At 53.2% G+C, this 26074-nt stretch overlaps 2 protein-coding genes and 1 non-coding gene across 7 annotated transcripts in view; 1 reads left to right on the top strand and 2 right to left on the bottom strand.

Annotated features, from left to right (window-relative positions):
• The window catches only part of LRRC75A (leucine rich repeat containing 75A), a 45516-nt gene extending 20175 nt beyond the window's left edge, over positions 1–25341 (top strand). Inside the window, exons 2-4 of one of the 2 annotated variants that reach the window (XM_046675559.1) lie at positions 8764–8892; positions 20091–20206; positions 23313–25341. In XM_046675559.1, the coding sequence (XP_046531515.1) occupies positions 8764–8892; positions 20091–20206; positions 23313–23853 (786 nt within the window). In that variant the 3' untranslated portion in view covers positions 23854–25341. The remainder of the gene's footprint in view (positions 1–8763; positions 8893–20090; positions 20207–23312) is intronic. The other variant, XM_046675560.1, reaches the window with a different exon arrangement.
• A 144-nt stretch (positions 25342–25485) lies between these two features.
• Positions 25486–26074, bottom strand: part of TRPV2 (transient receptor potential cation channel subfamily V member 2) — a 21756-nt gene continuing 21167 nt past the window's right edge. For all 4 annotated transcript variants that reach the window (XM_046675555.1, XM_046675557.1, XM_046675556.1 and 1 more), the window contains one exon: positions 25486–25868. The gene's annotated coding sequence lies outside the window, so the exon portion shown is untranslated. The remainder of the gene's footprint in view (positions 25869–26074) is intronic.
• On the bottom strand, positions 25935–26007 carry LOC124247999 (small nucleolar RNA SNORD65). The gene has a single exon (XR_006890887.1). It is a non-coding gene; the product is annotated as a small nucleolar RNA SNORD65 (small nucleolar RNA).

Genomic DNA, 26074 nt, shown 5'->3' with positions numbered 1-26074 from the left:
CACATACCATAAAATTTACCATCTTAACTATAATTACAGTTCAGTATCGTTAAGTATATTCACATTGTTGTGTAACCAATCTCCAGAACTCTTTTCATCTTGCAAAATGGAAACCTTGTCCCCGTTAAACAACTCCCCAGGGGCCGGCCCGGTGGTGCAGCAGTTAAGTGCGCACGTTCTGCTTTGGCGGCCCGGGGTTTGCCGGTTTGGATCCCGGGTGCGGACATGGCACTGCTTGACAAGCTATGCTGTGGTAGTCGTCCCACATGTAAAGCAGAGGAAGATGGGCACGGATGTGAACTCAGGGCCAGTCTTCCTCAGCAAAAAGAGGAGGATTGGCAGATGTTAGCTCAAAGCTAATCTTCCTAAAAAAAAAAAAAACCAAAAACTCCCCAGCCTTTCTCCTACCAGCCCCTGGAAACATCTTTCTATTTTCTGTCTTTATGCATTTAACTACTCTAGGGACCTCAGGTAAGTGGAATCACCTTTTTATTACTGACTTAATTCACTTAGCATAATGTGCTCAAGGTTCATCCATGCTGTAGCGTATGTCAGATTTTATTCCTTTCCTTGGCTGAATCATACTTCGTTGTATGCATATACCACATTTTGTTTATCCGTGCATCCATAGAAGTCAGTGGACACTGGGCTGTTTCCACGTTTTGGCCATTGTGAATAATGCTGCAATGACCATGGGTGTAGAGATATCTGTTTGGGTCCCTGCTTGCAGTTCCTTTGGCTATATACCCAGAAGTGGAATTGCTGGGTCACATGGTAATTCTACTTTTAATTTTTTGAGGAATCACCATACTGTTTTCCACAGTGACTGCACCGTTTTACATTCCCACCAACAGTGCATGAGGGTTCCAGTCGCTCCACATCCTCTCCAACACTTGTTATTTTCTGGGCAAGGGATGTGGGGGGACGTTGATCTAGGAACTGGTTTAGCCAGAGAAGTTAAGTTAGTTTGTATTAGGAAAGGAAGGGCTGGGTGCTGAGAGGGTTTGCAGGGTGGAGATGAGAAGTTGAGAGACAGTTGGGGTCGTGGGAGAGACCCAGGGAAGGGATTTTAGGAGTGTTGGGGGGTGTCACGAAGGGATGCCCTTTTGAAAGCTTTGAGAGATTGTCGTAAAGATATTAACTGCTTTTTAGGCTGCTCTATATGTTGAACTAATGGTCCTAGGAAGGGGATAGTGTGCTGGGACTAGAAGAGGCAGCTAGAGGTTATGGCAAGGACAGTCCTATGGACGTCTGGGCAGAAAAGCAGCTGAAGACGAAAAAGCAGCCAGCCTCAGAGCCATCTGCAGCGCTGAATACCAAAGAGCAGCCCAGTGGCGAGTAAGGCGCTGGCGTCTAGAAGGCAGTTTCTCTCCAGCTAGGCTGTGTTCAGCTGCAGCTTCAGCATGAAGGATTTTTCAGATGGGGAGAGAGCTCAGAAAATAACCGCCATGTATTCCTTCCAAGGGAAAACTCGTTTTGGATTACGTTCTCCAGCAGTGCAAGAGCACGACGTACAGGTGTGCATCCAGTCGTGAGGAAGGCCTGGGAAGTGGCAGCCAGCATGCCCTCTCAGTCCCGGTGACTTGCAAATCTGTGTCCAAACCTGAATGCAGAAACAGTAAGAACAGTAACCTGGATCTAAAAGTCTCCAGTTATACCAACAAAGGCCAAGAAGGGGAGGAGCTGTCAGGCAGACAAGTGTCAAAATTCCCTGATGACCCTTCACCCCAGCCACTGTCTAGGTCCCTGGTTGTCCCCTCAGACTCTCCCTGGGTCCTGGGTCCACAACGCGCCAGCTCACTGGTGTGGGGCCAGCCCCTTGGATCAAAGATTGCTCCTTCTCCCAGACACCAGCTGTGGACACGGGGTGAGCCTCCCTCTCCTGGACTCCTGGGCACCACGACACAAAGGTGCATCTTCATGGGCAGGAAGCCACTCTGAGGGGTCAGGGTAATGAGAGGAGAGAGGCAGCCAGCTGTGTGTCCTGTATAAGTTCTCCAGGACCCAAAGGGAAGGCCTCTGGCAGACAGCCCTTTCCAGGGGCTCCCCAGCTCTAACCTGGTTCCCTGCTCTCAGGTGCCCTTTCTCCCAGAGCACCCCATTCCTCTAACCCTGCGGTTCTCAAACTTCTTTTGGTATCAGGATCTCTTTATACTCTTTTTTAATCTTTTTTCTTAATTGACACATAATTGCTATAAAACATGGTGTAAGTTTAAGGTGTACAATATATTGATCTAATACATCTGCATTGCAGTGTGGTTGCTGACGCAGCATTAGCCACCCCACTTTGTGCCACGTGACTGTCACGTCTTCTGGTGGGGGGACAATCGAGATCTAGCCTCTTAGCAAGTTTAATGTCGCTGATACAGTCTTGTTGTCCGTAACCACTGCACTGTGTAGTAGATCTCCAGGATTTATTTATCTTCTCTCCTGTTCCCCCACCCTCCAGGCCCTGGTAACCACCATTGCAGTCTGTTTTTTCAAGTTCGGTTCTTTTTAGATTCCACAAACAAGAGATATCATGCAGTATTTCCTTCTGTCTCTGACTTATCTCACGTAGCATAATGCCCTCAAGGTCCATCAATGTTGTTGCAAATGGCAGGATGTCCTTCTTTCTCGTGGCTGAATAGTACTCCTTTGTGTATATATGTACCACATCTTCTTTATCCACTCATCCGTTGACAGACACTTAGGTTGCTTCCATGTCTTGGCTATTCTGAATAATGCTGCAGTGAACGTAGGATTTCAGATTTCTCTTCAATATCCTGTTTTCATTTCCTTTGGATATATACCCAGAAGTGGGATTGCTGGAACGTATGGTAGTTTTATTTTTAACTTTTTGAGGAACGTTTATACTCTTTAAAATTATTGAGGACCTCAAAGAGGTTGTCTTTATGTGGGTTCTTTTTTTTTCTTTTTCTTTTCTTTTCTTTCTTTCCTTTCTTTTTTCTTTCTTTCTTTTTTTTTTTTTTTGGTGAGGAAGATTGGCCCTGAGCAAACATCTGTTGCCAATCTTCCCCTTTTTGCTTAAGGAAGACTTGCTGAGCTAACATCTATGCCAATCTTCCTCTGTTTTATGTGGGATGCTGCCACAGTGTGGTTTGACAAGCATAGGGGACTGGAATTGGCCACCCCAAGATATGTCTGTTTGGCATGAGGATTATTTTCGGCTGGTTACTTTTAAAAACTACAGACAGGAAAGAAACTCTGAAAAGTAGAATTTACTTGCCCTTTCTTAAGAGACATTTACATTGTAAAGGAACTCTCCATCTGTAAAGATGTCTCCCTGTCTATACCAGGAAGGAGGGATGACCTTATCTCTAGAAACTCTTATCAATGTGGAAGGCAAGGACTCAAGTCTGCATAATAACCTGACTCTTTTTTACTGCACTTGTGTGGTAATCTCCCATGATCGACTCCGCCTCCTCCCCCAACATCCTCCTTTGCCTTTAGCTGAATATGATATTTAAGGTGGTGGCTTCAGCCATTTTGGCGAGTTGCTCAGGTTGCCTGAGCCTCTCCCTTGTATACATGTTATAAAGTTTTGTTTAATTTTCTCCTGTTATTCTGTCTCATGTGAATTTAATTCGTTCTCCAGCCAGAAGAACCCAGAGTGGGTGGAGGAAATGTCTTCCTCCCCTACACAAGCTAGGTCCACACCTGGAGTTCTGAAACTGTGAACCCTGGGCCACCAAAGTGGAGTGCACAAACATCACCACTATACCACCAGACTGGCCCCTATGTGGGTTATTTCTAATGAGTGCTATTTACTGTATTAGAAATCAATACTTTCTGATTTATTAATTCATTCATTTAAAATTAATAAGCTCACATGTGAAAGAAATTTTTATGAAAGTAACTGTATTTTCCAAAAGAAAAAAAATTAGTGAGAAGTGTGGCATTGTTTCACAGTTTTGTGAATCTCTTTCGTGTGTGGCTGGCAAACAGAAGACAGCTGATTCTCGCACCACTGCCACTGCTGTGTTGGGTCTCTTGCGCTGGGTTATTCTGGTTGAGGTCTATGAAGAAAAGGTAGCATCTTGCTGATGTGTCACTGGAAAAGAGGGCCTCACAGAGTCCCTGAAAGGGGCGTAAGGGCCCCCTTCACACTTTGAGAAATGCTGTTCTCACCTTCCTATGTGAATCTCTACTCACTTTTTTGAAAGCCATACCCCTCCCTCCAGGCCCATCATCTTTCCTCCCATTAGAACAAGTGCCCAAACCTCATCCTTCAAATCAAGTAACATGGGGGCCCCATTTCTTCAAGATGACATGTGCTGGCCGTTGACCCCCTTGGTCCCTGGCCAGTGACACTAAGCCAAGCTGCCCACAGCGGTGACTCAGGCACACCTGCTGATGTTCCTAGGTGTTCTGATGAGGAACCGTCCACGTGCACACTTCCTAGAGGTGACACCATTTAGACCCATAATGAGGAAGCCATGATTTTCCTCACTGCGTGCTATTTGCAAGGCAGACCAGCCTCTGCAAGGCCAAAGCCGCGCCCGGGGCGGCCCAGGGGAGCCACGTGTGGAAGCGGTTCTTCCTCTTCCCCGTGTGTGCAGCAGGCACTGCTCGTCCACTCCCGCTTCGTCTCTCCCTAGGAGCTGGGGCAGAGTGGAGTGTCGGAGGCCCCTGTTGGGCAGTGTCAGTAAGGCTGTCAGTGCAAAGTCGTGACACAGTCGTCCCCAGTAAAGTGGCTGGGAGGCGGGACCATGGCCAGGACACTAAGGAAGCCAGCAGTGGCCCAGTCCTCAGGACGTGTGAAGGTCCTAAAGCAGTACAAGCATTCCGTGGGCCTAGGTGGGGTCCACATAAAGAAAGAAAGCAATAAAATATGCAGCAGGCTTTGTCCGGCCGCCATCTGGTTTTCCTTGTTGCAGCTCCCTGTAGCCCGGAGCTCTGGCACCTTCCGGAGCCCCACCCCAGCTGGAATTCACAGGGAGGGCGGTGGCTGTGATTCAGAGCTACCAGAGCACAGCGAGCGGGCCACGTCTGCCTTCCTGGGAAGACCCTCCTCCCCACCCCCTTGCTTCCTTCCCACCCTCTGCCCCTCCCAAGCAACAGCTAAATGAATCCAGACAACAGCAGCCCAGAGAGATGGAGCCACTGTCCACACGCTGGGCACGCAGAGTGAGGGTGAGGGCCAGGGGCCCTGGAGGGAGGGGGCCCCCTGGGGAAGGACATTTTGCATCTGCCCAGCCCTGCCCCAGCCTCCTGGGTTAGCAACCAGGGTTTTCTTGGTCCTCCCAGGATGGGATGGCCTCTACTGGCCTGGAAAGGAAGACAGGGCAGAGCTGGTAGGAACACAAGAAACAGAACAATCATCCAGTCAAGGGGCTTCAAACTTTTCTGTGGCAGCAGAACTACTTTTTTTTCCCTGAAGGGTGGCCAGTAGTGCTGCTCTGCTAAGAGTGGGCCCACAGCCTTGCTGACTCTCTGGCCTCTTTCTTGTCACCATCAGCCCCCAGATCTTGGAACACAGTTTGGTGTCACTACTAGTGTGGTTCACCTGCCCGTTTCACAGATGGGGAAACAGATCCCAAGAGAGAAGTCTCTTGCCCACAGACTTACAGAGAGTTGGGGGTTGGGGAGAGCCTAGAATCCAGTGCCTTCTTCTGGGGGCATTCAGGGACAGGGAGCAGGGACGGCTGTGAGAGGAGACCACCAGGCCTGTGTTGTGGGGCAGGGGTCCACACCAAGGAGAGTGGTACACGGGGGCAAAGTGGAGGAGGGAGGAGCTGGCGTTAAGTCAACATCCCGCAGAGGAGCAGCCCAGCCTGCATGACAGACAAGAAAGGAAGTAAATCCATCTCTGTCCTCCTCCAGTGGCCACAAATCTGGCCTCTGACCTTGGGAGCAACCGCCCCTCCATTGCCACCCCTGAACTCTGCCCTCCGGCCCTTTGACACCTTCGCTTTCTGAGACCCTAGAAGTGAGCCCTTAGCTTCCCCCTTCCTGCATGCCCAGCCCCCTCCTGTCCCAGGGAGGGCAGGGCCGTGTTTTTGCACATTACTGGGTGATAGTGTCCTGAGGTCACACCTGTCCCCGTGGCTCCCACATGCCCTGCTGGCCATGAGGCCAGAGCAATTAAGCTCATTTCCACACCAAGCTCCCTGTCCTGCCCTGACTCCTGGGTTTTTCCAGAAAGGCTTTCATGGCTTTTGTCTCATTCTCAAATGGGTCTGTGGTCCAAAAGAGGTTAAGAAGCACTGGATAGGGGGGTGGGGATGGCTTCCTGGGGGAGGGGTGCAGAAGAAGGGCACTGGGTGCGGGAGGAGCTGGTGACCCTCCTCCCTGCCAGAGGCTTTGCACCTGCTCGCCTACCTGTGATGTAGGGTCACTGCCCCCGTTTAACAGATGAGGAAACTGAGACTCGGGGACATTAGGTAGCTTGCCCAGAACGCAGCCCTGGCTGAGGGATTGAACAAGCCAGGGCAGGAACAGAGGCCCAAGGCAGGGTTGCGCTTGGTTCCACAGAGGCCCTCAGCTCCAGAACACAGCAGCCAGCACTTCAGAAGCTCCCCTCCACGTGCATCCACACCAGCCCTTGAGCCCCCGGATCTAGGACCCCAGGAGATTTTTCCAGCAACCGGGCAGCCTGGCGCAGGGCATGGCCGCTTGCCTCTGATGTTCATTCCTGCCGAGTGGAAAACAAAGGCCCTGAGACTGGCCCCTTGGTGTCCTCGATGAAGCTTGAAACCCATCCCTTTCTAACGAGGAGGAGGGAGCAAAGTGCCCCTAACAGTCCCCGCTGGAGTGTGGGCTCAGTGAGGCTCCCCGCAGGGCAGAGGCACAGCGTCCTGGCCCCTCCAGACCCAGTGGGCAAAGACCCTTTCTCTTCTCTGCTTTCAGAAATGTCAGCCACCAAACTACAGGGCAGCATCTGTGCCCTCCAGCCTGCCTCCTCCCCAGCTCACCACCACTGGTAGATAAGGCAAACCTGGTCCCAGGCTGGGTCGTAGGCCCATACCCCCAATTCCTGAAATTCTTTTTTTTTTAACATCTTTATCACATGTGATTTTTCTTTCTTGCAATGTTATTGAGATATAATTGGGGTACTGTATAAGTTTAAGGTGTCCAGCACAATGACTTGACTTACATGTATTGCAAAATGATTACCACAATGTTTAGTTAACATCCATCGCCTCATATAAAAAAATATGTTTTTTCCTTGTGATGAGAACTTCTGGGATATACTCTCTTAGCAACTTTCAAATATACCATACAGCAGTGTTAACTATAGTGATCAGCTGTACATTCCATTCCTAAGATTCTGACACACAAGTTTAGTTTCTTCATCCGTAAATTGGGAATAATGATGCCCAGCCTACTTGCCTTAGAGGGATTTCTAAGAACTACATGAAGAAGGCCTTTTAAAAAGTTCAGGATATCCCACCGAAATGACGGAGCAAACCCCTGCTTAGGCCTCACCAATCACCTACATGTTTCCTGTCCTCAGGTCACTGGGCCCTGGAAGCTCAGACTGGGAGCCTCCCTTCTCTGGGCTGCGCTGGGGCGGCTCCGCGTGCAGCTCGTGGGCCTGCAGGGCTTAGGGAGAGGGCAGCAAAACTGGGTGGTGCCTGCTCTATCTGCCCACCCTCAGTGGCCCCTTTAGTCCTCAGGGTGGGGTGGGGGCAGTTCCCTGGGATGGGAACATCATCATTGCCTAGTCTGTGCAAGGAATCACCCTAGCACAGCCCCCACCCAAGGCCTACAGAAATTGGGCAGAGGGGTTTGAGAAAAGACGGAAGGTACACCCATGTTCTCTCACAAATAGAGGGTGTGACGCTCAGTCCCGCATTCTAGGGTAGAAAACTAGAGTTCTTGACTTCTCTAAAGCAATTAAGCTCATTTCCAGCTCCCACTGGCTTCCCTGGTAGGACATTCAAGCTTAGCTGTGTTTGGGGGGCCTGCCCCTTCCCTGGGCTTGTGTGAGAATCCTGGGAGCTTACACGGAACGTTTGGAGCAAGGCCTTGGGTCTTAATCCACACTCGTCACTGCTCTTGGCCAAGCCCATGGGGTCCCTTGCTGGTGGGCAGGGATCTCTGCAGAGGTTCCTGGCTGGGGCTCTCAGTGTGTGGTGCCCCCCAACCCCCTACCCCTCCGCAGGCTTGGGGAACGTCCACCCCAGTGGTGCCTGCCTCTGCCCCAGTCCCGCTCAGAGCCCCTTGCCCCCACGCTCCCTCTCCTGCCATTAGGAGGACCCCGCTGGATATCCTTTCTTAGGGAGCCCTGGTGGGCTTTTCTTCTGGGTGCCTAGCAGCTTTTCCTTTCAACTCCACAGCTCAGAAACCCCCCCAAGGCAAAGGAACATCAAGGTTGGGTCATCTGCAGAAGGAGCAATAAGCATGTCCTCAGAAGCAATAGGAAAACAAATAAATATCAATACGTGAGCACAAAATAGGGGAATTTTACTATATATGCTGTTTCCAAATTTTGCCCCAGATGGAGAAGCAGCCACTAGCGCAGCCACCCTTGGCTTCATGCTCAGGGGAACCAGAGAGGCGACAGTTGGAGGACTGTCTTGGGAGAGGTCCATAAACTGGGAAGACTGTCTCCACAGGGGTTTGTCCTGGGCCCCTGGGGGGTGTTCTGTAGATGCTTCCTTGCAGGTTGAGAAGCCTCTTTGAAGGGGGGTCTCCTCCCTTGCCGGGGCTCTGGGGGAGACTGAGCTGCCTCTAGGGGGCTGTTCAGGGCGTACCGGGCGGGACTCAAGCGTAGGGCAGGACCGCCCTGACCTCGGGCATCCTTCACTCTTGCAGGACCTAGGCATGGAGTCGACCTCGCTGGATGATGTTCTGTACCGCTACGCCAGCTTCCGGAACCTGGTGGACCCCATCACGCACGACCTCATCATCAGCCTGGCCCGCTACATCCACTGCCCCAAGCCGGTAGGGCGGCTGTGGTCTAAGCCAGCCAGGTGTTGGGGTGTGAGGTGGGCACCTTTCTGGGCAGAGCACCTCAGTGCCAAAGAAGGGCTGGTTGATGCTGCCCTGGCCCGAGAGGACAGCCCTGATGTGCCCCCCTGTCCTGAGGCCCAGCATCCATGGCAGAGGCTGCATATTGGCACCATCAGGAGAGGTTTTGTTTGGCCCACAGAGCAGATTAAATCTAGATTTACTGCCAATATTTACAAATCAGAACATTTCACACAATCCCTCTATTGAAAAATGGGAAGCTCCAGCAACATGAAGTTCTCATTTCTATAGGGCTGGAGCTGAGTAGCCACCCCTATTATGTAGGGCTAGGGCCACCATGTACAGTTGTGTAGGTTGTACCCTGCGTAAAGACATGCAAACACAGAGGTGGCAGGGGTTGGGGGGATGGGAGACAGTTCAAATCCAGCCATCTCTCTGCCCACCAAGCTATGGGCACTATGCAAGACTGTGTCCACCTAGAGGTGGACTTTTTATCTGCACAAAGATGTCATATAAGTCTAGCAGTGATCCTGCATGGTGCTCTCCAATTTGCCTCAGTCTCCACCACTCCCAGCTGTATTCCTCTTGAGGCTGTGTCATTTTACTCATGCCTCCTGCCTGCCTGGCTTCGGGAGCTGAGAAGGAAAAGCCCCTGGGCCCTCCAGGCTCCACAGGCGCTGCTCAGCCCCTTCTGGACAGGAGGATCTGCCCCTCTTCTTGCTGACTCCCGGGTCCAGGCTGGCCCATGGGCCTCGCTGGGCACCAGGCTGGCTTACCCAGAGCTGCCCATGGCGAGGAAGGAGAGGGGCAGGGTGGGGCAGCCCCATACTGCAGCTTTTCTCTCTGTTTTGGTGTCTTTTCTCCAATTCTTCTGTTTCCGGCAGCTTCCAAAGGAAGTAATTCCACTGTGGCAGGGGCAGGAAGCCAGAGCAGACAGAGGAGTGAGGGAAGCCTCTGCTCTCAGAGTAGCATCTAGGATAAGAGTGAGGAGGTGGTTCCCAAGCCCACCACCTGCCTGGCCTGGGTGCAGACTTGAACATGGTCGCCCAGGGGGCTGGCACTTTGCTCTGAGGTGAGCCTCCATCTGGGGCTTCTCTCTGGCTTCTGGGCTGTCTGGTGCCAAGGCTCCGAGGTGGGAGTTCGCTGTGGAGGTCTGGGAGCCAGTCGGGGCAGGTGGGTGGTGGGATGCGGCAGAAAGCAGGGATGCCGGACTCACGTGTGCGAGGGTAAGAAGCCAGTCATGAGGGTCGGTGGACTGGGAACCTCAAGGCCTGGGGAAGAGGAGCTGGCGCCAGGAGCCACGGGAAACTGGCCCCACCCTCACCTCTCATTCGGATTCTACCTGGCTCAGGCTGGGCAAGCTGAGACCAGGCCTGTAGGAGGCCCCACAGGTGGCAGACCTATGCCACTCCTGGAGCGTGAATTTAGTGCCCACGGGTGAGAGGGGTGATAGAGCGTAGGGCACTCAAAGCAGCTCAAAGGAGAGAGGTTTTTTATGCCCAACTAGAGTGGAGGAAGACGAAGTTCGGGTAGTGACGCCATCTGAGAAGGGTTACACCCTGGGTGAGAAGCTCAGGTACGGTTTGGGCCCCCGTGCTGGGCAGGGTGCAGGCCGGTGCTCGGGTGCTGGCTCTGGGCTGTCTGTGCGAGGTGGGGCTCGCAGGGCTGCAGCGGGCTGCGGGAGAGGGGCCTGCGTGGGAGCACCTTGAGGCCCGCCTCCTTCCACACGGGAAAGGCCTGCAGGTGGTTAACTGCCTCTGTCGGACCCCAGGAGACAGGACAGGGCCAAGAAGGAGAGGTGGGCCGAGGGGTCCTGCCCTGCCATCTGTCCTTCGCATCTGGGTGGGGACCAGAGGGCCACATGTGGGTTGTCTCGGCTCAGGCTGCTGTAACAGATTACCACGGACCGGGTGGCTTGTAAACAACAGCAGTTGATTTCTCACAGCTCTGGAGGCTGGAAGTCTGAGAGCAGGGTGCCCGCGTGGCTGGGTTCTGGAGAGGGCCCTCCTCCTGGTTTGCAGACAGCTGCCTTCTCGTTGTGGCCTCACGTGGCAGAAAGGAAGCAAGCTAGCTTCCTTCTGGCCACTTCTTACAACCCTCATCACCTCATCTACTCCTAATCACCTCCCAAAGGCCCCACTTCCTGACACCATCACATTGAGATTGGGGTTCAACATATGAATTGGGGGGGAACATTCAGTCCACTGCATGGTGTAACTTCTCTCAGGTCACTTAATTAGCTAAACTTCATTTTCCTCAACTCTAAAGTGGGCTTAACAATACTCTTTTTTGTAGAGCTGTTTTGAGTGTTCAGTAAGATGATTTGCAAGAAGTGCTAGTGTGGGCCTGTCCCAGCTGAGTGCCCTGTGCACAGAGCCAAGGTGCAGCCCATTAGTGAGCACGGGCCACATGCCAAGCAGGGTGCCCACACCTAGCAGGTCAGTCGTGGGACATGGAGGAAAGAAAGACACAACCCCAGGCCCCAGCCCCTGTGGGCTCAGAGTTTTGGAAAATAATGGGCTAGCCTCTGACACATATTTCCAGAGCCAGCCAGAGTGGGGTCAGCCCTGCTGGAGGCCCAGGGGCCTGGCCTGTCCTCTACCCATGCCCGAGGCCATGTGGCAGGAGATGGCCTTTTGAAGGACTCTCTCAGCTGTGGTTGAGGCCGTGGTGGGAGGTCTTGGCTGTGGGGTCCCCAAGCTGGTGATAGGGGCAGCCCCCACGCCACCCCCACAGCTACCTGAGCTGGGTCAGACCTGGCCAGGACTTCCGCTCTTAGCTCTTTCATCTGAGAATTTGAGACCAGCCCAAGTGTGGGCGGTCATAGACAGAGGTGTCAAGACCATCAGCTATGAGGGGGGGGGGTCTCCCTCAGCTTGAGATGGGATGAAGGAAATGAGCCTTCCTGGTCCACTCTCATGGTGAAGCATCCACAAGACAAATAACCCTTCCCACTGCTATGGGATGGTTATTGGATGACCACCCCAAATGACTCCTGTCTATTCTTTCAATCTACTAAAAACCCTTTCCTGTGTTCCAGCAGGGTGTGAGCTGAGGCCCTAGAAAGGGTGGGTCTGTGCCTGCCCCAAGAAGGAGGGACTGGCACAACCCCATCCTGCCCATAACAGTGTATTGATGAACCTCAAATCTGTATCTGTAGCCTGGCTGCAAGCTCTAAAGTCACCCACCTCTTGGACATTTCCATCCAGGTGTTCCTCAACTCATCACCCCTCCCCAAGCCAAAACTCATTCCTCTATTAGCACTGATCACCTGCGCCCCGGCGCCCCCCAGCACATCTATTCCATCCTGTCTACACTCAGGTTCCCCACAAGCAGACGCTAAAACGAGGATGTGCATATAGTGATTGTTGAGGAGGCCTCCCAGGGGAAGCCAGGCGAGATCAGACGTGGTCCTGCGGAGGTTGGGTGGTCTCCTCCTGGTCCCTTGGGGGACTCTGTATAAGTTTCTCCACAGGGTTGTCTCCACCCGAGGCAGAGGGGTTGGGCTTGCCAACTCCTGCACTGGTCAAGATGAAGGAACCCTGCGGGGAGGGAACTCCCAGCACTTCTGCCTCCCTGAGCTTGCCTGAGGGCGGCCGCTGCAAAGCAGGACAGGTGCTGGTTGTCCAGGCAGAAGCACATCACAGAAGAGAGGTGCACAAAATCAGGGACAGGGGATCCAAGGAGATTTGGACGGGGCACCCACGGGACAGTCAGCAAATCCTGACAATCCTAGCTGCCTGATGTGTCCAGGCCATCTCCATGGCCTCCTAGGTCCGGCCACATCCTCCTCTGCCAGGGCTACTCACTGGACCCCCTCCTGCCTCCCTGCCCTCTATGCTCCGGGAGCAGCCAGAGAGCAACCTGCAAAGGTAAACTGGATCATTTGTGTCCCTTGATGAAAAACCTTCCACGAGGTGTTGAGTTGTAGTTTAACTAAAATCCAAACTCTTCGGGCCGGCCCAGTGGCGCAGCAGTTAAGTACGCACGTTCCACTTTGGCGGCCTAGGGTTCACCAGTTTGGATCCCATATGCGGACATGGCACCACTTGACAAGCCATGCTGTGGTAGGCATCCCACATATAAAGCAGAGGAAGATGGGCACGGATGTTAGCTCAGGGCCAGTCTTCCTCAGCAAAAAGAGGAGGATTGGCAGCAGATGTTAGCTCAGGGCTAATCTCTCTCAAAAAAAAAAATCGAAACTCCTTATCTGGCCCTGCCTGAATCTCCCATCTCATCTCATCTCTCCCGCTCTCCACACTGCTCACTCCGCTGCAGCCACAGGGGCATCCTCTCTGTTCCTGGAGCATCCAGATCCTCCCCTACCTTGGGGACTTTGCTGCCACCTCTGACTGCACCTGGCTCCTGTCTGAGCTTCCCTCTCCTTTGAGACTCAGCCGAAGGTCGCCTTTCCGTGGCCTTCTTTGACCAGCCTGCCTCACGTGGGTCTCCCATAAGCCTCTGTCTTGTGCCCTGTTTATTTCTTCATTTCAAGTACTCATCTCTGAAATTATCTCGCTTATTTATTTGTTGGCTAACTTACAGTCTGCTTTCCCCACTAGAATGTAAACCCCAAAGGCACAAAGATGGCGTCTGTCTTGTTCACTGTCACATCCTGCCCCAGGCAGGGGAAGCAGGCGACGCTGTCCATTGTGACTTTTTAAGAGAGCTTAATAAGGGCCTATTTCCAGAGTCATGAGCAGAATTAAGGAAACGAACAGGGGACATTGAGACACCCAAACACTAGCTGCAGCAGGAAGTTGTTACTACAGCAGGGGCCACGGGCGGAAGCTTTGTTGCTGGAGCCAGGAAGAGACTGCCTCTTCCGGAACTGTGTTGTGTTTTTTATTGCTGCATAACAAATTACCCCCAAATTTAGTGGCTTAAAACAACAGACGTTTATCGTTGTGCGGTCCCTGTAGGTCAGAAATTCTGGAGCAGCTTAGCTAAGTAGTTCCAGCTTAGGGTCTCTCAAGACATTGGCCAGGGCTGCAAGGATCTGAAGGCTTGACAGAGGTTGGCAGGCCCACTTCCAGGATGGCACATTCCATGGTTGTTGGCAGGAGGCCTCAGTTCCTTGCCACGTGGGACTTTCCAAAGGACTCGTATCACGGCAGCTGGCTCATCCCAGAGCAGGCAATCCAAGAGAGAGCAAGGCATAAGCCACAGTATCTTTTATGACCTAGCCTCAGAAGTCACATACCGCTACTGCTGCCATATCCTGTTGATCTCCCAGATCAGCCCTGATACAGTGTGGAAGGAGACTACACAAGGGCACAGGTACCAGGTGGCCAGGATCAGTGGGGCCATCTTGGAGGGTGGCTACCCCACAAGCTGAAGCAGGGAAGGAATGAGAATAAACCCCTCGACTTTTCTCTCCTCCTGCCCTCTGATCTCACTCCAGTTGCTCCCATTGGTTGAACCCATCTGGAAGCCAGTGGCAAGAGGGCTGGGTGATACTGTATGTAGAGGTCAGCCTTCCAAAGACAGAGAAGAGCAGAGAATGGACTAGAAGAGAGGGATTAAACAGAAAACCCAGCACAGTCTCAGTATCCGGGGCAGCACCCAGCTCGTAGTAAGCAGGGTAGTCAATACTTGATGAAGGAATGAACGAGGGAAGCCTGTGGGTGCAGAGCAGTGGAGGGCCGTGCTAACTTGGGTCCTGGGGGCAGCATACAAAGGTGTCTGGAGAAGTGAAGATGGCAGGTGGGCGTCGCCATCTGACAGTTGAGAGATGGGGCAGTGTTGGGGGCTGGGGGGCAGCGGTACTGAGACCCCTCCTGGAGGGGCCTGTAGGTCTGCCTCGAGCATCTTCCCTGACAGTGAGAGTCCGTCAGACAGATTCTTCTCCAGGGCCTCCAGTCAGCGGCACTGGGCAGGTCCAGAGAGGCTGCTGCTTGGCCCCGCGCTCCGCCCTGTGGTGCCGAGTCACCCCTGACTTGGGCCATGCCTCCCTCCTTCCTTCCTTCTTCTTTTTCCACAGGTGGGAGGAAGAGCTGCAAAGAGTTGATTCCACAAACTGCCTTTGAGCCTCTGGTGTGGGTTAGGACTCTGATGCAGGTAACAGAAGCCCCCTCGGGCTGCCTCAAGCCAGGAAGAGAATTTATCTTCTGGTACTGAGGGGTCTTGTGGGGACCAAAGGCAGCTCAGCTTGAGGCGCTAGAACCACAGATGAAACAAGGTGCAGACATCTCTCCCTCTCTCCTCTCTCCTCCCCACTGCTTCACTCTCCATTCCGTTTTTCCCATGCCACAGGACAGGAAATGGGGCTGCCTGTGGCTCCCCAGTTTACTTGTCAGGGTTCATCCTGGGGAGGAGTGGGGATGTGTCTCCGTCTCAGGTCTGGATTCCCGGGAAAGGGCCAATTGGCTGCACTCTGGCAGTGCCCGTGGGGTCTGGCGCTCAACAGGACTGCTGGGCCACAGCGCTTTGAGAAGAAAGTCCCCAGAGGAGAGGGGCCAGCAGACCATGCAAGCGCTGGGTGCAGGGCACACGTAATGTCCAGTGCCTGTTGTCGAAGCTTCCAGCCAGGCTTGCACAAAGGGCACCTGGCTGCTGTGTGCCTGAGAGGCAGCTGTTTCTCGATGCTGAAACAGCACAGAAGCAACACTGCCTACTCCTTTGCCTCCTTTCCCCACCTTCTCTTCTTACTCCTCCCCTCTGGGCCAGTCCTGCTTAGTCCTGTTTTCCACAGGAGGAAGATCTGCAGAGGGCTTCAAAAAGTGATGGAGTTGGGAAAAAATTAGATGGACTTGCTTAAGGCTATTCTGGTTGCAAAGGACAGAAACACCTTGAACTAACCTAAGGGAAAGATCTGTCACCAGGAGGGCAGAGCAGAGCATAGGGCGGGATGGCAGGTTAGGAGTGCCAGCCTCGGAGCCCATGGCTGACGTTTGGATTCTGATTCCTTCTTACGTAAGTTGTGTGGCTTGCTAGTCTATTCAACTTCTTTATGCCTCATTTCCCTCGTCTGTAAAGTGGGGATGATAGTAGGGTCTGTTTCGTAGGATCTTTGTGAGTTACAGGATGAGTTAGTGCATGCAATGCACAGGCGCGATGCCTATGTACAGGAGATGCACAGTAAATGTGAGCTGTTATTAACTTAGTCCAGACACGCAGAGGGAGCTCTCACTCCTGGGAGGACGTTAGCTCACGTTTAGTCTCAAGTCAGCTCTGATAGGTGACCATATCTGTTGTCACTGTTTGGCAGGCTCAATCCCACTCCACGGTGGGGAGCAGCAGTGCTGGGTCAGCCCTGCGCCTCTCCCTGCGCACGGCTGCCCCCTTGTGGCCAGCACGCTGCTTTGCTGCCTCTTTTCCTCTTTGTTTCTTCCTTTAAGGCCCAGCCACCCAGGCCTGGAAGGTGGAGGGAGAGTCCCTGGCCCTGATTTTGGAAACCCTAGGAAGTGGCTGGAGGAGGAGCCGAAGCTGAGGAGCTCAGCTGTCAGCTTTGGAGCTGGTGCTGTGGGAGACTGGCATCGTTCTGCCCCGAGGGGCTCCCAGGAGTGATGGTGGGCAGACCACCGGATCCCACCCTCTGGTCCTTATCTTTAAGGAATGTCCACCTTGGCAGCACAGGGGAATCACCTGGTGGGGGAGGCTTTTAAAAATCCCTGTGCCCGAGCTTCCCACCCATTGCTGGGGGTGGCCCAGGCAGCAGTGTTTGTTGTTGTTTGGGTTTTTTTAAGATTTTATTTTTTTCCTTTTTCTCCCCAAAGCTCCCCAGTACATAGTTGTATATTCTTCGTTGTAGGTCCTTCTAGTTGTGGCATGTGGGACGCCGCCTCAGCGTGGCCTGATGAGCAGTGGCATATCCACGCCCAGGATTTGAACCACTGAAACACTGGGCGGCCTGCAGCGGAGCAGGCGAACTTAACCCACTCGGCCATGGGGCCTGCCCCAGGCAGCAGTGTTTTTTAAAGCTCCCCGTGATTCCAGTGTGCAGGAGTCCCAGTTGGAGAGCGGCCACTCTCCATGGGCCATTCTCCCTTTGGCCTCCAAAGTTGGCCTTCACCCCAGCCCCCACCGTGACTGCCTCTCGCTGCGCCTGTGCTGGCCAAGCCCTCCTCATTGGAGTCTCACTGACCCCCTTTCCCTTGGTGCCCATGGCTCCGCTCACTCCTGCTTCTCTAACTGTGCCTTCTCCATCCCTTCCTGTCTGGTATGTCCTCCCTCCGCCCCTGTGATGTTGCAGCTGTTCCTGTTGCCTTCCTCCTCAGCTCATTCCCCACTCAGACCAGGGGGTTGAATCAGATCCTGATGAATGTGTCCAGCTCGGACCTGTCTTAGACCCGTCTTAGACCCCAGCCCCATAAATCCAATTGCATCTCCCAGCTGGAGATCCCATAGGCCCCTCAAACTTCACATGGCCCCAAATGAGCTGGTCATTCCCCTGTCCTACCTTTTCATCGCCTTCTCCTCTGGAGCCCCTTGCCTTCTGCTCAAGGCAACCCCAAGGTCCCAAGCTCAAAGCCCAAAGCCCTCCTTCTCACCCCCTCCCTGCCCACACCTTCTCATTCTGTGCACTGTAGTCGAGTGTGGGGAGCTGCATCACTTTCAGCCCTTTCCATGGGCCTGACCCTGAGTCACTGTCTCTGCCTCCAGTCCCTCCTTTCTCCATCTCCTAGTCAGAGGGACAGTCCCCAAATGCAAATGTGATCCTGCTCTTCCCCCTCCAGCAACTCCCCTGCAGCCCCCATGATTGGGCCCCTGCCTGGTTCACCACCTGCTTCCCATCAGGTACCTCCACATGACTAGGCGAGCAAGAAACTAAGTCCAGGAATCAGAATATGTCGACTCCAGGTGTTGCAGATGCAATTGCCTGGACTGACAGGTGACATTCACTTCTCTCTAGACAGGCTTAGGCAATAGGAAGATGAGGTTCGTGGAGAACTAGAGACCAGAGGTTTCATCTAAACCGATTCTACTCAGTCCTGGGCCTTCCTGTGTCTCCTGGACCCCTGCTCAGATGCTTCACGTCTTCAGTCACTCACCTTCCCTCTTCCTACCTCCTCTCATCTCCCTCACTCAGTCTCCTACTCTTGCCTTTCCACCAACCCTAGCCCCTGGCCGTCTGAGCCTCAGTTTCCTCCTCTCTAAAGTCGGGGGAAGGAAAGCATTGACTGCTCTAGGGGGCTGTGGGATTCCGTAAAGTCCTAGCATAATGTTTGCGTGCAGTGATCCAGGTGACAGATAATAGTGACTTGGACCAAAGTGGTAGCCGTGGAGGTGGTGAGAAGTGGTCAGGCCCCAGATTGTCATCTGCCCCCACGCCTGTAACACCCCCCGTACCCTAAGCCCTTGCACAGATTGTTTTCTTCTCACTCAGGGATGCCTCATGTTTCATTTCTCCATCCAAAAACTCACTAACTCATCAGCTCCTAAAAGCCCAGCTCCAGTCAGAGCCTGGGCGGAAGCAATCTTCCCTCTGCCCTGCCGGAGATCCGCCTGTTTGTGCTGCTCTTACAATACTGCACAGTATGTATTTAGTGAGCATGCCTTACTGCGTGCTGTGCTTCCCAAGAGTAACACTTAATCTTCACAACATGCCCTGTGGACCTTGGTACTGTTATCTCTGCACAGACAAGGGCTGGAGGCAGAGGAGTCAAGTGACTTGCCCAAGGTCAAATAGAAGGTGACATATCAAGGATTTAAATTCACACAGTTTGGTTCCAAGTTCATGCTCTTAACTGCTCAGCATGCTGCTTCTCCACTAGCAGAGTGGTGGTGACGATGAGGATAATAATCGAGCTGGCCTTTACTGAGTGCTCAGTGTGCCAGACACTGCTGAGTGCTGGATATGGGTGATGGCTGAACCTCATCACGTCTGCGTTGCTATCTGCATGTGGCTTTGCATCTGAGCCCGGCACTTGCTGGCCCTTGGCCTTTGGCACTGGACCATCTGGCGGGAGCACACCCTCTTGGCCACTCACTCGCCCTGGGCTCATGACTGTTGAACTGACTCCCCTTGGGGTGGAGTTGGAGTCTCTCTAGTCACCCTCTGCTGCACTCTTTAGCCCAGTGTATTAGTTTGCTAGGGCCGCGCTAATGAAATCACCACTTCAACAACAGTTTAAGTTTCCTCACAGTTCTGGAGGCTGCGAGTCCAAGATCGAGTGTTGGTTTCTTCTAAAGCCTCTCCTTGGCTTGTAGTTGGCTGTCTTCTGTGTCCTCACGTGGTCTTTCCTGTACATGTCTGTGTCCTAATCTCTCCTCATGAGGACCCGTCATATTGGATTAGGGCCCACCCCAAAGACCTCATTGTACCTGAATTACTCTTCAGAGGCCCTATCTCCAAATAGTCACATCCTGAGGTATTGGGGATTGGGACTTAAAAATTTTGGGGGGACACAATTCAAATGTATCCAGGGTCTCAAACTCAAATGCTGATGGGCCAGACAAGTAACATAGATGAATGAATTGGGCTGGGAAAGACTTTGGCCCCCTCATTCTTTTATTTTCCCACCTTTTTTTTTTGAGTAAGATTAGCCCTGAGCTAACATCTATTCCCATCTTCCTCTACTTGGTATGTAAGACGCCTGCCACAGCATGGCTTGATGAGCAGTGTGTAGGTCTCTGCCTGGGATCTGAACCAGCGACCCCTGGGCCCCCAAAGCCGAATGCACAAACTCAACCACTGTGCCCCCCGGTTGGCCCCTATTTTCCCACTTTTGACATAGGAAAGAGACATGGTAAAAATATTTCACTGAAGGCTAAGAGCAAGAACATCTGTTCATGGCTGAATCCGCAGCTCCTAGAACAAGCGCCTGGTGCCTCGTAGTGCTCAGCAGATACTCACTGAGTGAGGGCATGAGCAGAATGGCCCTGGACAGTGGGGAGTGGCAGGGAGCATGGTGAATTTTGGCTAAGTGGTCAGCTGGCATTCAGCTTCAGTCAATTGTTGTGAGATCGCCTGGAGTCAAATTTTCATATGAACTTCAATTTTTCAATGATAGCAGCTAATTCACAGAAACAAAAACCATGGTGCAGATCAGTTTGCAACCACTGCTGTCTGCTAAGCGTGCCCACCTTGAGCCAGCAAAGCAGGCCTCCCCCAGCTCTGCCTGGGGCACATGCTCTTCCCGAAGAGACAGGAAGCTGGAGGTGGGGGCCTGGGCTCCTCTGCGTGCTCCGGAGACTCAGCGACCTGATGCCTGTGGTTGCCTCTGCAGGAAGGCGACGCGCTGGGCGCCATGGAGAAGCTGTGCCGGCAGCTGACGTACCACCTCAGCCCCCACTCCCAGTGGAGGCGGCACCGGGGGCTGGTAAAGAGGAAGCCACAGGCCTGGTGAGTCGCAGTCTCCTGAGGTGGGTCTGCTCTGGCCTGCCAGCCTCCTTCTGCAAGGGCGGCCCAAAGAAAGTTTATTCCAGGCTTGGCGTGTGGTGCACAGCACCCCCACCCAGGGCAGGGGGTGAAGGAAAGAGCTGGAACCAGAGGGTTGTCTTGGAAGGCTGCCTGAAGGTGAGAAGGAAGGAGAATTCAAGGGCAGGGCAGGCAGCCAGGAGGGCATTCCAGGTGGGCATGAGCCATGGGAGGAGCCCGAGGCAGGGCTGTGGTCTGAGTTGAGAGCTGGAGAGTGTGGGCCCATTCAGACAGGCCATGAAGAGTTTCTAATTCCTGGTGTGCTGAATGTGAGCACTCCCCTTGAAGCCCCCAGTCCTCCTCAATGTCCCCTAGGGGGACCCACACCCCAGCTATGTCCCTGGCCCATGCTGCAGTGAGGACCCTCAGGGCTGCCTGAAGATTGGGGGGTTGGGGGCAGACGGGACACAGAACCTGTGGGCGGAGACAATACCCTAGGAAGCCAGTGGAGGGAGCCTGGAAGGAGGGCTCTCTGGAGGAGGATGGGCCCCGCCTTTCTTACAAATGCCCAAGGGGCCGAGGGGCTCGTTCTGAAAGGCTGGCGGGGTCTCGATGCTGCTGTGGCTCCTCATTCCAGGTGCTGCAGGCTGGGGAGAGGAAGGACTGCCCTCCCTCCAGGTGTCAGGAGCAAGCTCTAGTTCCCCTTTCCATTCTGGACATGCCCCCCCCCTCCCCCCCCCACCCCGTCCCCCAGCCAGGGAGGAGATAGTCCCTGGGGAGGCTTTCCCAGGTGGAGGAAGACTGTGAGGCACTCACAGGGCTAGCCAAAGAATGGGGCGCCACTGGGCTGAGAGCAGCAGCCATATATGGGGACAGAGCAGGACAGGCGGGCCGTGGAACCTGGAATTCCTGGAGACTGCATGAGCTAGTTCTTCAGGATTGAAAAGCTGAAGATCTGAGTTCTGCTGGAATCTAGGGCCTCCCTTTCTCTCTCCCCAACACACACACCGGCAGGCACACGCTCAGTCTACCCTTCACTCAGAAGCCTCACCCCCTCAAGTGGCTTCCCATTACACTTGAATGAAAACTCCAAACAGAGCCCTATATGATGGGCCCTCAGCACCGCTGGTCTCTCCTCGCCCAGCCACACAGCCTTCCTGCTGGTTCAGACACACCAGCTCTTTCCAGCCTCATAGCCTTTGCACTTGCCCCCCGCTCTGCTGGAACTTTTGCCGTATTTTTCCGACAGCCTGCTTTTTCTTCAAGTGTCAACTCAAATGTTATATCCTCAGAGCCGCCTTCCCTGAGCTGCCATGCCCCCACGTTCCTCCCTCACTTCACTCTCTCACTTGTTTGCTATCTCCTCTCTGGTAGAATGAAAACAGGGATCTTGTCCATTTTCGCCACTGTGCCCCCAGTGCTTGGAAGCGCCTGGCACATAGCAGCAGCTTAACAAACACTGTTGAAGGGCTGAATGAGGTAGGGGATATTACTGTTGCCATTTGACTGGCCATGATCACCTAGCTGGTTAAGTGGCGGGGCTGGATTCAAAGCCTAGGTTCAGGCTGTTACCTACCTCACTACCTATTTCCGAGGTATAACAGGTCCGCTTTATTAGTGACTTTGATAAGAATAACAGCCAACACTTAAATCACACTGAACAAGTGCCAGCCAGCGTTCCAGACACTTAGATGTCATGCCTTGAGAGCTTTACCTTCAAACTCCTTGGGCTTGGCCCCCAGCCAGAGGCGAGGTGCAAACTGTGGGCAGCCTTCCAGCTTCAGGAGATCCCAAGGATAGGGACTTATCTCGTTTTGCCAAGAGGAAGTCCAAGCTGTGCTCTTCAGGCTGCTGTTAATGTACGCTGCTGGAGCAGGCTGAGCCCCCTCTACTTTCCTCTCTCCTTCCCACGACTGGGGCCTTAGAGCTGGCCTGGGGTACCTGGAAATGGGGAGCTTTGGCCCCAGAGCAAGGAGCAGGGGAAGAAAGAAGAGCACGGGGTGGAGATGGCAGGGAGTGGAGAGCACTCACCCTCCAGGAGTCAGCAGCTCCCACCAGAATCAGAAGCCCTGCGCCTCCCCTGCCTGCTGTCCCGCGCGGCTCTCCGTAGGCACCCCCAGCTGGTGGGGAAGATGGTCTTGAAAGAGGGGCCTCAGAGATTTTGTGCCACTCTTGGGGAAGCAAGAAGCTCAGCCCAAGTGACTGATAATGACAGCAGCAAATAATGATTCCTCACTCACCTATACAAGGCACTGTTCTAAATGCCTTAACTTTCACATAACCACCTTGTGGTACTCAATTAGCTCCATTTTTCAGATAAGTGAGCCACAGAAAGGTTAAGGACTAACTAAAGGTCACGTGAGTAGGAAGAGGAGGAGTTAAGATACAAACCCAGACATTGTGGCCCCATGTACCCTTAGTCACTGCAGAAAACACTTGGGCCTTTCCCCTGTGGGTCCTCAGGCTCTGGCCAGCTGGGTCCAGCCAGGCTGAGATGAGGTAATGCCAGGGAACCAGAGGTCTCTGGTTTCTCCCATCCCTGGAGTCACAATGTCACCAGGCCAGGTACACCAGGCCCAAGAAAGTGGAAAGAATTCATGCGACAGCCACAGAATAAAGTGCCAAACAGTTTTATTAAGCAAGACTTAGGTAAGGGAAAGGGCCAGGCTAGAGAGAGCCTGGGCTGTCTCGAAAAGCAGAGCAGCCTCAAGCTGGGTCAAAGGAGATTCTTTAAGGGGCTCTGGATGAGGGAAGTGGTCACTGCGGCTGGGGACTGGACCTCGGGATGCGTGATCAGTTGGCTGACTGGCTCTGGAGCTGTATGTTCAGTTTGTGGTCCCTCTGCTGAGTGGTTTGCAGCAGGCATGGACGGGCTGGTGACCTGCTCCATGTCACAGGATGTATGGCCAACTATAGGCAGATACTTCCTGTGTATGCAGATTTGTTTAACCTAGGGCCCCCACCTAGCCCACCGAGATGCCTATCTCAGCAAGGCCGAGCAGAGGCCGGCTCTTGGGTGGTGGTCACTGCTGCCTGTGGGGAAAAGGCTTGCTCCACTTGCTTGAACCTTGCTTATCCCTTCTCCATTCAGCCTCAAGGCTATCCTGGCCGGGAGCCCTCCAGACAACACAGTGGACCTGTCAGGCATCCCACTGACCTCCCGAGACCTGGAGCGGGTGACCAGCTACCTGCAGCGCTGTGGGGAGCAGGTGGATAGCGTGGAACTGGGCTTCACAGGCCTAACGGACGACATGGTCTTGCAGCTGCTGCCAGCACTCAGCACACTGCCGCGCCTCACTACACTAGCGCTCAATGGCAACCGGTTGACCCGGGCCCTGCTGCGTGACCTCACTGACACCCTTAAGGACCCCAGCAAATTCCCCAGTGTCACGTGGATCGACCTGGGCAACAATGTGGACATCTTCTCATTGCCCCAGCCCTTCCTCCTCAGCCTGCGCAAGCGGTCCCCGAAGCAGGGCCACCTACCCACCATCCTAGAGCTGGGGGAGGGCCCAGGCTGTGGGGAGGAGGGCCGGGATGGCACAGAGGGCCAAGAGGACCCTGGAGGGGGCTCTCTGGCCCCTGCCAAAGACTATGAGGACAGGGAGACTGTAGGCGCAGCTCAGACATGATACATAAGTGGGGGACCTCACCTGAGAGCCCCTGTGGGGTAGGATGGGTGAAGCAGGCTAGGGGTTCCTACCATGGGGCTCAGGCTACCACTACCACCCAGAATTGGCCTGGGCAGCCCCACCCATGGGAAGCCAGACTGTAGCATCTGGGAAAGGGGGACTGTAGTATTTCTCTTTGGTCCTCTCCATCTCCCCCTTGTCAACCCCATTATCTGCCTTTTGGCTCCTGAGAGATCATCCCTGGCTCAAGAGGCCCTCAGCCTCCCCAGACTTGTGGGCAGTGTACAGTTTGGAGATGCTGGAAGCTTGAGGAAATGTGAATGCTAAGAGCTTTCCCCCAGAAAAGGTGTAGTTCAGGCCCTACAACCACCCCAGGATTTCCAAATTCTGCATTCCATTTCTTCTATTCAGAGCAGCAAACTTTAGCCAGATGCTAAATCTGCCCCTGCTCCAGGCAGGTTTTCCAACCTTAACCCTAACTCCTGGCTGAAGGTTGGAGTAGGGGACTGGCTGCCGGAGACCCCAGGAGCCTAGTCCCCATCAGGACTGAAGGCTATCTACCTCCTCCTTGTGGAGCCCCAAGCCGTTTGCAACCCATTTCCCAGCCTCAGCTTTCATTTGAGGCCCAGCCCTCAACCTATGATTCCAGGAGCCTGCCCAAGGGACCAGCCACCCATATACCCTTTAATATCTAGAGCATCCTAGGGTGCCTACACACAGGCACACATGGCAAGTCCCACACCACCCCCCACAAACACTACCAGGCCTTCACGAGGGTTCCAGTGTTGCTATAGTGCAGACCGGAGTGAAACTTGCTTCCCTTTTTAGGACCCTTTTCCCAGAGAACTCCTTCTCATGGAGTCCTGTAAGTAATCCTTTGTATTCTGAGCACACTTCCAAAAACCTACTATGGTAGACATACAAACCCAGGACCATGGAGATGAAGAGAGCATTTCTCCCAACTCTTGGCAGACCTTGTGCCTCCAAGTGAGACTGCTGGGAGAAAGGGATGTAAACTGGGGTTCCCAAAGGAGTAAGCAAGTTTTCACCCTTCCTTCCCCTTGCCCAAGGCCTACCAATTACAAAAAACAAAATCCCTTCCAGCCACAGTAAACCCTAGGCCCAAATATCCCAGACTCAAGTACAGACAGCAAGTCCAGGGAGACTGGAAACCAATCTTTCTTGAGGTAGAGAAAATTGGCCTGGGCGCCCAAAGCCAGTGTACCAGACCCCTCGGGCAAACAGCAGATGGCTAGAGAAGGGCACACAGCGTGACAGACCTCTAGTCTCATGCCAGGTAAGTGGGATCCCAACCCAACGAGGTAGCAAAGTGGGGATTAGGTGAAGAGCCACACTATGGGACCTTGGCTGCTACTGCCAGAGGGTTTGGCTGGGCAGGTGTGGCACTTCAGGAAGTAGAGAAAGGCCATGTGAAGGGACAGAGACTGGAATCAAGTATGTGGATGCCTTACATGCTTTGGAATGCCCTCAAAGTCTAAAGGTGTTACAGAGGGAGAACAGCTTAGACTGACCAGAGGGAAGCTGGCAAGTACTAATACTCGGACTGTTAGTATCTGACAGGAGTAGTCAAATTTAACTTTTTCTTCAAATACACATTTTTAAGAACCAATATCAAAGACCATCCTTTATTAAAGTATTAGTTTATAGTAATTGCATGGAAATATTAATTTCAGGAAAAAGTTCCCAGCTTAAGAATTCAGACCCTCACCCAACATAATTTATACAGTATTCAAAAACATAGAAGCTCCTTCTGTGCAAGGGACAATACTAGAAAACTCATGAACTTAACACCAAAAGTGCCTATCGTAGAAAAAGGTTGCTAAATACATTTCTTGGCTCTCCTGTTGATAAGAATGGCCTGATACTCAACACAAGGTGAGCATGCTTTCTACAACAAATGCTTTTAGTGTCCAAATGCATGGTGGCCACTGGTCCTTGGGACTTTCAATTCTGCCCCTGCCGCATCATGGCTGACCATCATCAGGGAAAACAGCCTGCAAACAAACTGAATGTCAATCTCAGTTTCTACTCCCAAGAGTCATTCACAGCATAAAAGATATCTTCAGAAAACCGTAGGTTCACCACCACACAATCTGCCGGTAATTCCAGCTATTTTGGGTGATTTCATCATTTGATATCCTTTTCTGTGAATCTATTTTTAACAAAACTAGCTGCTTATTCATGGGGGGGGGGGGGGGGG

This window comes from Equus quagga, chromosome 11, assembly GCF_021613505.1.
Source record: "Equus quagga isolate Etosha38 chromosome 11, UCLA_HA_Equagga_1.0, whole genome shotgun sequence".
Lineage (NCBI taxonomy): Eukaryota > Metazoa > Chordata > Mammalia > Perissodactyla > Equidae > Equus > Equus quagga.
The sequence above is the reverse complement of the archived record's forward strand: the minus strand, read 5'-3'. Positions and strand labels throughout refer to the sequence as shown.